This window comes from Lycorma delicatula, chromosome 1 (assembly GCF_047948215.1).
Source record: "Lycorma delicatula isolate Av1 chromosome 1, ASM4794821v1, whole genome shotgun sequence".
NCBI classification, from domain to species: Eukaryota; Metazoa; Arthropoda; class Insecta; order Hemiptera; family Fulgoridae; genus Lycorma; species Lycorma delicatula.
Window position 1 is genome coordinate 176,680,942 of NC_134455.1, and position 12,140 is coordinate 176,693,081.

The 12,140-nt window shown below is 28.8% G+C and overlaps 1 protein-coding gene across 1 annotated transcript in view; it reads left to right on the forward strand.

The window, feature by feature from the left end:
• Positions 1–2,127: 2,127 nt before the first annotated feature.
• Positions 2,128–12,140, forward strand: part of LOC142318223 (uncharacterized) — an 81,883-nt gene continuing 71,870 nt past the window's right edge. The window contains exons 1-2 of the mRNA XM_075354786.1: positions 2,128–2,245; positions 4,802–4,927. Of these exons, the coding sequence (XP_075210901.1) occupies positions 2,176–2,245; positions 4,802–4,927 (196 nt within the window). The 5' untranslated portion in view covers positions 2,128–2,175. The remainder of the gene's footprint in view (positions 2,246–4,801; positions 4,928–12,140) is intronic.

Here is a 12,140-nt window from a genome sequence, read left to right on the forward strand (position 1 = left end):
CAGGATATCTTTCGTCTCGTTATCGGGAACTTCTTACTTAACTGACTCAGGAGTTCGGCAAAGGACTTCCCGCTAGATTTGATAATACCAGTCTTAGAGGCGCCTTGCAACTGTGAAATAAAAAGGATTAAAATCCTCATGAACATAAAAATACATGAAATAATGGTAAAGATGATAAAAGAAAATAAAGGTTGGTTTCTGTCTTTTTTTATTTGGTTCTAATCGGTATGAAAGAATTTTTAGTAATATAATTTATTTACTAATTTGGCAAATTTAAGTGCTTAATTATGTAATTTTTACAGTTAGTAGATTTTTTAAATCTATTTTTATTCTTTTGGGTGTAGCCCATTTATTTGAGCATAGGGTTTTAGGGTATATTTAGTTTCTTAGGGGTCCAAATAAGGTTGGTTATGTTAGTTTATTTCAGCCTTTTAGTAATGCATTGCAGTTATTTAGAAGGGAATTTTAGTTCTTTCTTTTGGTAATTATTTCATTTATTTTTTAGTTTTATTTTGGAATTGGTTATTTCCTTATTATTCTGGTTGTTGTTCCCTTTTAGTTTTAATTTTAATGGATTTATTTATGGTGTATTATTCTTTTTATGGTGTTCTGGACTGGAGTTCATTTTATTATAATTGCTGGTTGGTCATCTAATTTTATTTATTCTTTACAGGGTTGTATACGTAGAATGTCTCAAAGAATTTCTTATAAGTTGTTTTTTTTTATGTTGTGAATCTTTTAATTTAATTGACATATATTATTTTCAGTAGGTTGTTTGGTTTTTCCTTTATTATTTTTTATTTTTCTCGTTTGTGTTTTAGTTGAAACTAATCGTTCTCCTTTTGATTTTTCTGAGGGTGATTCTGAACTTATATCTGGTTTTAATACTGAATATAGATCTTTTAGCTTTTCTTTAATTTTTTTTCTGAATATAGAAATAATATAGAACTATTATATTTATGAGATTTTTGTCTTATTTTTTATTTTTTTTTTGGTAGTGATTATAGGGTTATTTTTGTTATTTATTTTCTTGTTTGAGTACGTGGCTCTTTTCCTACTTATCGTTATAATAAGTTATGCATTTGTGTTTCAGGAGTTATTTGTCTGTAGTTTTAAATTATATGTATTTTTTTTTGTTTTTAAGGCTTTTTTATTTTCAGTTTTGTTTATTGTAATATTTTCTGTGTTTAGTACCTTTCTTAGCTTTGTTTTTTCTTTATTAATCTTCTTAGCATTATTATTTCTTGACAATGGAGTGGTTCCAAAACAACAAGTAAGAGAAAAATGAAGCTAAGAAAGGTAGGCAGTACTAAATATAGAAACCATAGTGATCTTAGCAGAAAAGATAATAGTAATTATTAACTAAAAAAAAAAAAAAAAATATATTGTAATATTGTTTAATGCAATAAGTTAATAGAAGTTTTATGAATTTTATATAATTTCATGTTACATTGCTTAAAATTAACTTATATTTATCTCATATTTTTGTTATTGGGTTTATAATAAAGTTTTTTTAATTTATTTTATATTTTTTGTAGTATTGTAGACGGACTAATTTATTGGTTTTGTAATAGAAAACAATCATCTGTTTTAATTTTGTTTTAAATATTTAAAAAAAAAAGTAAATATGCCGCATGTTGTTTTGCGTAGATCTTATTTGACAGAAGTGAATAACCCCTTATTTTACAGGATAATTGATAACTTTTTAACAAAGTTAGCACATTAGTATAGACGCATACTTACGTTTTAGGAGTTTTAATTTGCTAATTATTTACTTAATGATTCATATTTCTAGAGCCTAAATATTTATCTCACAGCCCATTTTTAACTTCCGATTTTAAAGCAATCCCCATGATATAAAAGTGTATTTTAGACGAGAACATACTAAAGTATGAAATACTAAAATAGAATACAATAAAGTAAGGTTTATTTTAATGAATTACTGTTATCATAACAGAATTAAAACAAAACGAAAAATTAGATATAATCACAAATATTTCCAAACTTTGCTGTTTGCCCTTCTTTGCTTATCATATTTATTAGTGTCATCACGTAATAAAAAATCTAATACGGTGGGTATATATAGATATATAAATTTGGCATTCATTAATTTATTCTGAACAATATTAGTTAACAACCAAATAACAGTAGTGTTTCAAAAAAAACTCTACTTCTATGTTTATTATGTATATTCTACTAATTCCAGTTTTATGCTTCTTTTTTTCACATGGAACAAATGGGAAAGGTAATTAATAAATCACAGAAATTACTCGTTATAAGTATGTATGTAAAAAAGTAACAATTTTTTTATTAATTTCATTCATTTATTTAGTGATAGGCGGGATAAAGATCGTGTTTGTAAATTTTGTCAAAAAATACACAAATAAATTACGTTAGAGGAATAAGTTTATAAATAGAGAGCGCTGTTTCAAAAAATAGGACTAAAACTAAAAACATTAAATTGTTCCATTTAAGGTGTGTGTGTGTGTTTTTTTTAAACACTCTCCATTTGTAGGCAATTGGAAAATTAGTAAAGATGGAAAATAAATATAAATGTTAATAGAAGATATTTGCAAAAATTTTAATATTATAGGTTTTTTCTCAAAAACTGGTTTTACTTTTAGAAAAAAGTATTTTTGAGTTCAGGTCTCCGTTTATTACAAGAACCTCCTAAGGCCTCTTAATTAGATTTACTGCGAGAATTTGACAATGTTTCGCAAATTTTGTTCTGCCTTCAGATAAAAATTATTAACCTAGGAATTGGAGGGCCTCAAAATTTGCAACTATTTTATGTTTGCGCTTTAAAAGCTTTGAACTCATTTTACGGTTCAAATATAGCTGAATTTGCGTATTGTTAATTAAAGAGTCAGGTAGTTTCTGAAGTTTCTTAGGCCATAGGAGCAAAATCCTCTAGAACACCGATTGTTCAAGTTTTTCTATCGGTAATGTTAAATATATTTTGAAAAAGAACGTTTCAATTTTCTGTTTGTTTGGTAGATCTAGGCTGCAAGCTATTTTTGGGAAAAGGAGTAAACATCTTTTTCGGAAAAATTAAGAAAAAATATAAGAGAATACATTTGGAAAAAATGTTTTGTACAACGCTTTATTAAGTTTTTTGTTATTATTGTAAATGGAAGACGCGAGGCAATTGCTGGTCAAAGGGCCTGTAGCATCTTGGATGCGGTAATGTTCTTCAGATCTTTCTAAATGTATAACATTACCGTGAACAGATTCGGTTTGGTTAATGCAATATTTAAATTTGTTTAATAATTGTTGAGCAGAATTTCTTGAGAGCGAAGGAAAAATATTGATACTTAAAAACAACTGATTGTTTCAAAGGTTAGAACACATTTATAAAAGGAACGATTAAAACAGCGTAACACTTGTTAATCTAGGTGGGGGAAAAGGCTTGAACCAGTAGACGTGTTTGTTTCTTAGTTTTCTGAATTTAGGACACATTTTAAAAAAGAACAGCTTAAATTTCGCAAATTTTCACTATACAGATACTATTAAGGGAAAGGATTTGATCGGAAGAGTTCTGATGTTTGAAACTCGCATCTTCGGTGAACTGACAATTCTGGACCAAAAAGAAAGAGATTCAACAGTTTTGAGGACTTGGCATATAAATTTTCTGACAATCAGATTATATTTTTTATCAGTTTTTAATCACATTATCGAGAAGGAGATTATAAATGGGATAGAATTAAGGGGTTAAACGGTAAGTTGAATAAATTATAATTTATTCAACCAAGTATTATAATAAAAATTATCATAATACAGACTACGGCATTCGGGAAGGAGTAAGCTTTAAAAGAGAGTAGGTTTTCATATCTGCTCACTTTTTCTTGAAATTACTTGTAAAAACAAGTATACGAGTATACGGACTATTAAAAAAAATTGAACCTTTTACCTTGGGAACAGAAAAAAGAAGCGACCAAACGCAAAATATTAATTATTTTAAATGTTAAATTGTAAAAAAAAAATTATCTACATGTATATATTAATGTTTCCCTCGTTATGTATGGATTAAAAACATTTCTTTAATAGAAAATCTACGATTTTTGTTACTTTACAAGGTTAATACTACTTATAGCCTTTTACTATGGTTTTCACATTCATTCTGGCCTTTCACAATACTCTGCAAAAAGTTTAACGAATCAATTTTTTAAAATCTGTTGACTGATTTTTTAATGTTGCTCTCACACATCCTAATGAAACAATTTATTAATAAATTTATTCACAACGAGATAACAAGAACACAATAATTCTCAGTTCTTTAAACCTTACCTTAATTTACGTTTTGATTAATAGTAATATATGCATGTATTTACAAGTACAAATTATATAGAAGTTTTTAATTTATTTAAGTTTTGTTTATTTTTTATCTAATGTTTTTTGTTTTAAAAAAGTCATTTTACTTCCAGTTTTAATTTTGTTTTGCTTGTGGGTTTTGTAAATCTTTTTGATAACTTTTCTTCTTCATTTTTTCATTTTAGTTTTTTTTACTTGAAGATAAAGAGATGAAGTCTCTATCTAAGTATGGTTATTTTTTTGGTGTTGCTTGCAAAAATGTAATAGAAAGAAGTAGCTGTTCATTTATTTATTTTTATCCGACTACTCTAACTTCTTTTATAAAGTTGAAGATGACAGTAATAATCGCTAACAATAACATTAATTCAAATTAAAAACAATAAATGACAACAGATTTCATTCAAAAAATATATTTTTATTCACATTTATTACGATTAATTATTTTTGTAAATATACAGACAGTATATATTTTTTTCTTTGTTTTTGCCAGTGATATTCAACTGTACGAAGTTTGAGTTTCGTTGTGATAATGGTCAGTGTATTTCTTCGGACTTAGCGTGTGATTACAATGCCGACTGTTCTGACGGAAGTGATGAAAATTCTCTCTTATGTTCCGGTAAGAATTTAAAAGAATATAAATATACTAAATGTGTTTTTAAAAATTGTGTTAAATGGACTTTCTTCTGCTGATTAGAGCCAGTGTATGTAATTCATTATTTATGTATTGAAGTGGTGTATTAATTTTTTGATTTAGAGTGTCTATATCTTTCTTATGGCTGTAAGAATATGAGGCACCTGAGGAGGCGCCAGTCAGTCTCTTTTATTGAGAATATGATATTTATAAAACAAAGAAATCCTTCGATGATCAAAATGATGATCAAATTGTAGTTCTGAATGTTACCTTAATATTTGGTTCGCTTATATGCTGATGTGAAAATATTCAGGTCATTGAAGAAGACAACGGAAAACCGATTCAATCTTCCCGCTTCCTCACACACATAAGTAGGATGGTTTTTTGGATGGTTTTTTCGGATGGATGCATTTTCGGAGCGTACGTTTCCCACGAAAACGGTTAAAAATGGCTGAAAAGGAGTATGGGTATCATGTCAACTGGTGAAACTATGAGATTGCGTCATGAGATTATGTTGTTTGTAAATCGTTATTTTTCTGGTTACAGCATCGAAGAAACTGACATCACTACAAATTCCTCGTCATTTTTATTTTAATTTCTTTTAATCTCTCATAATTTATTTCAACAAATTTCTTATTCTTTTTACATTCATATTGTTTTTCATCCGTGTAAATAATTAAACAAAACTGGTGGCCAATTACACGCTTGACGCATTATTTTTGATGTACGAATCTCCATTTATATTTATTATGGCTTGTTGGTCTTGGTAGAATTTCTATATAAAAAAAGTATTTACAGCAATATTTTCAGTTCATAATGCTGAATGGTTTGGGTATATAATTAATCTGTAACAGAGATTCATTACAAGTATTGCGATTCATCGTCAGACTGTACGATTTTGTGCGTTTTACACAAGTAAACAATCTTTACACAATTAACATATTACAGATTTTAATTATGTGCATCCATTTTTTAACCGGTAATTGTTAATTACAAACGCTAATTAATAATAATCAAGGTAATTAATCAATAATTACAACAAATAACTTGAAGCGATTACACCTAATAATAATAAACCCAAATTATTTTTCTGTCATTTTATCTCAGGTGACTAAATAAGCTATATAAAAATCATAAAAAATTAAATTTTACAATCATTAATAATAATAAAATATTTTGCGAAGCTTGTACTCTTAAAATTAGTTAGAATTCATGTAACTGTCTTTAGAGATAATCAGGTAACTATTATCAAAGTGAATAGAAAGGAAATCCTATGATCATCTTATGATTCAAGTGAAAATTTGTAAACATAATTATTTTAATATCAATTAAAATTATCGTTTCAAAAAATACAAATTTGAACAGTTAAGATTACTGACTCTCAGGATATTAGGAAGGAAAGGCCTGAGATACTTCAAACTCAGAAACTAAAATAGATATATTTAGCAGACTGAGTGAAGATGTTGCTTGTGTTCGAATAACTGTGCCTAAATGCACCTTCCAGTATTCAAAACTTATGCCGCTGGATCATTAATGTTTTTCAACAAATACCTTACCCTTACTGTTACGTTCACTTGTGTCGCCGGGTGTTGCTACCTAGCGGGGGCTAAAGCTATGATCATACGATGGTTACACCATGTCCTACGTCATAATACCGCAAGGAGTGGTCATTATGATGTAGCGACCTTCTATTCGTTCGGCGCCAGAATCTGACCCAGAGCGGTTGTCTTGTACTTTCAGTCCGGATGAACGCTTATTTTATTAATACACTTATAAGTTGTGAAGTTTAATTATATTTGTTACGTTATACGTTAGAAGTTCAATAAAATTTTATCGAAATGTGAAGACGACAAGATATTAAATAACAATTCAATAAGCAATAAGACGTTGTTTCAGTTCATCACCTATGCATCTACAGTTCATACTCGCTCTAAAACCTACCACAAAGGTTTTATGGTCCTCCACATCACTTAATCCGGCGACTTGATCCGACCTTACAAATCCTGCCTTGCGAATCCTACGACTTGATGGTTAGATGTAGTGGCGAAATCCGGCACGGAGGACCATAAAAAGTTTGTTATGGCCTTTGCGATAATAATAATGTTGTAATGAAATATTATTACAAGTGGTAACATGAAATAATGTTATCTTTGTTTGTAATCTCGACAAGTTTAACAAAGTATTATTATTACTTAATTAACAAACATTTTTAACAAAATATGTATTGTACAAAGTAAGATAATAATCTAAGATGTTGTATTATTTAAGAAAAACTACAACTAATAACATGAAATAAATGATTTTAAATGTATATTGTACAATATGGTATAAATATCAGAGAAAAAAAATTAATTATACATATCGCCTACAGTTAAATTATTGAATCAATAGTTTCAAATTATGTTCATATCTGCTATGTATAATACAACAATAAATAGTAATGAATAATAATAATCATACAACTCGGATATATAAGTTGCTTATCAGCACTATTACCTTTGTAACAAGTCAGTGCATCTTAATAATAACTTTTCTAGTAAATCGGCTAATCTATACCGCTTATTGTAGCTAACTCATATAGATATTAGGATTTCTTTAAAACTGTTGTTTGTGAGTCCTTATGATGTCCAGGTGTATTCATTGGCAAGTATCTCACTCCAATGAGATTTAGTGTAAATAATGCATAAATATCAGAAATCTATTTTGATTGGGATAATAATCCTCTAAAATAAATAATACGTTAATATCAGAATATACTATGATTGGGATCGATAATGCGTTACAATGAGCATATGTATATATATGCTTTATGTTGTGCATGTTTGTACATGTATGTACTATAATAGCCAGTCTGTAAATCGTTTAAAAGTGTAGAGCAATATGAACATGATGTAATAGTTACATTGATATGCATCTATAGCTTGTAACAATAATACATTAATCAACAGATTAAATCTAACATGAGATTACAATTATAACTTGAAATCACAATAATAACATAATGTATTAAATCAAACAATAAATCTTGAAAATATCATCACTTAAATTATCTAATTATTTATTTAAATAATAAAATTTATGTTAATTGTTAAAAACACAATTTATGTATAGGTCTCTTTAGTGAACATCTGCAACTCTGACTAAAATGTCAGAACCCGGATGTTACTGTGTGAAAACACCATCTGTTGCGCTGTTGAAGATAGTACAGATAGTCCATCTCCAAATGGATTGTATAAATTTTTGGAGCAGTTGCCATCGACCTAATTGCATAATTTGATAATTGAGTTACCTTTTGATAATTGGGCTCAGGTAAAGATGGGAAAGAACATCCAATAAGAAAATGTCCTGGTGAAAGTGGTACTGGGTGTCTATTGGTTTGTGGAAATAACAAAAATAGGGTGAGAGTTAAGACAAGCCTAAATTTGTGTCAACATTGTATAAAATTCCTCGAAGTTGAGAATTGTTTTTCCTATTACACGATGTATATGATATTTGACACTTTTGATTGCACTTTCCCATAAATCACCAAAATGAGAAGGTGAAGGAGGAATAGATGAGCAAGTAATCCCTTGTGGTGTTGAAAAGGTTTGAATATTTGTTTTAAATTTGTCTGACTTTAAAAGTTGGTACAAGTTGTACAAAATGTTTCTAGCAGAATGAAAGTTAGCACCGTTATTAGAAAATATTTTGGCAGGTGTACCTCTGCATGAAATGAGTCTTTTGAAGGCGGAAATAAATGATTGTGAAGTCAAATCAGAAACTAACTCTAAATGAATAGTCTTAGTGACTAAACATATAAAAAGTGCTATGTAAGCTTTACTCAATGCTTTAGATCTCTGCCCACCATGATGAATTATAACTGGGTCACTATATCTACTGCACTGTATATCTACTATATACTATATCTACTGAGAATGTTTGAGAAGGAATCACTCTAACAGGCTGTAATTGATCAAATTGTTGGGATTGAGTTTTTGCATCAAACTTGAAGCAAGTTAAACACTGATGAATGATTGATGAAATGATTCTTTTTGCATTTATTATCCAGTATCCCTGTTGCAATGAATGATGTGTTGATTGTACACCAGAGTGTAAGAGTCTTAAGTGTTCAGAGTTGATAATTAATTTCGTAATGTTAGCACTAGGGTGTAAAACGATAAGATGTTTAACGTGATATTATAGGAGAAAACTTTGAAGTCTTCCTCCTACACAGATTAGACCTAAATCATCAAAGAATGGATCTAGTGAACTAAGCTTACTTTGTTTATCAATAACCTGATTATTTTTAAGATTCTTTATCTTATTATTGAAATACTTGGATTGTGATTGACATACAAAAAAGTGATGAGTATGATCTAATTCCTTAGTGGTTAGAGTAATAAAGTTATGTTCAGATGGCTTTGATTTAATATTGTGAATGAATCTGAAACAGAAGCTAAATGTTCGTAATAAAGCATGTAAAGATGAAAACCTTTGTGACTAATTACGAACAACATTAGATACACATGAAATTAATATAATTTTACGCATTTCTAATAAGCATTCAGAATTTAAATTACTATCATTAAACGTAATATTACGATCTGTTGGCCAATGGGAAGAAGATTGTAATAGCCAGTGGTGACCATGCCACCACAGTGACATATCAAGTAATTTACTTGGTGAGTAACCTCTAGACAATACATCTGCTGGATTATCAGAGGAGTTGAATGTAATGCCAATTTGTAATTGAAGCGTTTTGTTGAATTTCAGAAACTCTATTACCTATAAATACTTTCCAACTCGAAGAATGTCCATGAATCCAGCAAAGTGCTATTGTGGAATCTGTGTGTAAGTGTATCTTGTCAAAGTGTATCTTTAATGTTGTAGATACCTTCATGAATAAACAATCATGAAAGTAGTAAACAACCACAGAGTTTAATTCTGTATAATGTTATATGTTTTAAGGAGGCAGTTTGGATTTAAACATAGTTGATTAGATGTATTTATATGGTTGGTGAATAAGGTGCATATAAAGGCAATAATCATAGCCCTTAATATAGGCATCAGAAATCCATGTAATTGAATAGAATGAATTTTACTATTATTGTTAAAATTAATGGATCTACAAATTAAATGACTCAAATATAATTGATTATACAGTGATAGCCATTGTATTATTAGTTTAGGTAATATTTAGTCCCAGTCAATTTTGAGTTATCATAATGATTGCATAAATTGTTTGTATAAAAATATGATAGGGCCAATGAGTCATAGACACCTGCTATGATGGAAAGATTCCTTTCGGTATAAATTTTAGAATTTTTGTGATTAATTTTTTAATTAAATTTTAGTACACATCTTAACTGAATTGAATTAATTAAAAATAGTATAATAAAGACAAAATATATATTATAAAAAAACAGCTGTTGAACTCAACTAGATTAACATATTTATATGCTTACATAAGTAAGAAGAAAAAAGTTACATAGTTTGTTTCATTAATAATGTGGACGTGAAACTGAACATGTAGAGAATATCACCTGGATTTTGGTGAACTTGGCCTGCTGATATGCGTAAGTATGTTTAATGAAAAAGCCAACGGGACACCGCAACTCCTCACTTTTAATATTTTTGGCATGGGAAGCTTTTAAGTTTGGAAAATCGTTTTTGGAAATGTTTTTAAAAATGTCGTTTTTGGAAGAGATTTGTGATTCATGTCAATTCTCCTACAACCATTACAGTTAAGGTTCTCAACATACATACGCCTGCTTATCCCAAATATTTCCGGTTGGTTGTCGATATTAAAGCTCACTTTATCAATGAGAATAAATTGGAATATATTGAAAATAGATCCCTATGCAATTATTCTACTTTTTGCTGTTTGGATTAAAGTTTCTCATTGCTCCTCAATTATGAATCTATACTTGTATACTTATGTAACAAAATTTCAGATCTTTCTTAAAAATCTCTCTGAGTGAGACAAATATATTAACCACCTTAATACCACCATGAGAGGTCAAGATGACAGAGAAAAATCTTTTGAAGAGGTAACCGTTCTGTTAAATGAAAGTCGTCTTTATATACAGAAATATACCTTTTCAAGAATTGCAAGATACAGATAAGTCAATAAGTGAACCTATTAAACAACTAGACATTGTAAAATCTAAAACACGAAGTCCTTAAAAAAATGGTATTATTTTTATTAAATTCATTTACTCAAGAAAATATTGGAGGATAATTCTGATAGGCTAATGAAATATTGTGAATTAGAATACCAGAAAGCCTCAAATTATCGATAACGTAGTTTTTTCTGATTAAGCCATTTTTGTGCAAATTAAATTGTTAATCGCCTCAACAATCACTAAGTCGATTAAAATTCTCAATGATTAAGGGAAAAAACAATAATCAATTTTCCGCTAATTTTTAAGCAGTTATCAGTGAAAAGTCTAGTATAACTTACGCTAAGTTAACATAGTTTATTTATCATGTGTTTTGGAGGTTTTATGGCATATTTAAAAAAAAATTAAAAAATTAATCTTTTCGCAATTTTGTTTATCTTACAGCTGATTTTAACAAGATACTTTATGCTTTTTAGTAAACCTTACTAATTTTAGTACGTTTCAACTAATTTTATAGCTTACATCGTTAGTGCTAATAGTTATTACAAAATTTTAATTTTGGCGGCCATCTTTAAACGATGACCGATGCCCGATCACTTTGAAATTTAACTGATATTTTTAATACAGATGTTTTTTTCGAGTAGTTGCTGCATTATTCACCAAGACATTTTTTCAGACATTTAGTTAAACTAATGAGGGTCATTTCTGGTCAGTTGTTAATAAATTTAAACCTGACAGTTTCAAAAGACAGTGAATTTTCTGTTCTTCAATAAAACTGAGTCCTTTTCGTTATTTGTATTTCCTAACATCGATTTTAATAAATTTTAACGTGAGGTTCCTAAAAAACGGATATCTCTCGTAAGAGAGAGTTATTAAATCAATTTGCATGTGGGTGTGGCCAGTGAATCTTTTTTTATTTAGAAAAACCAATGAGCTTCTATCTTTCAACATAATTAAGTCTTCAGCCAATAAGGAGAAAAATTTGACACATTTTTAATAGTTCTGACTCTTTGAGCGCCATCCCATTCTTGTATTTTAACATTAGTATAACTTGGGAATTGTGAAGTGAAGTACGCATACGTTCTGCCGGTACAATT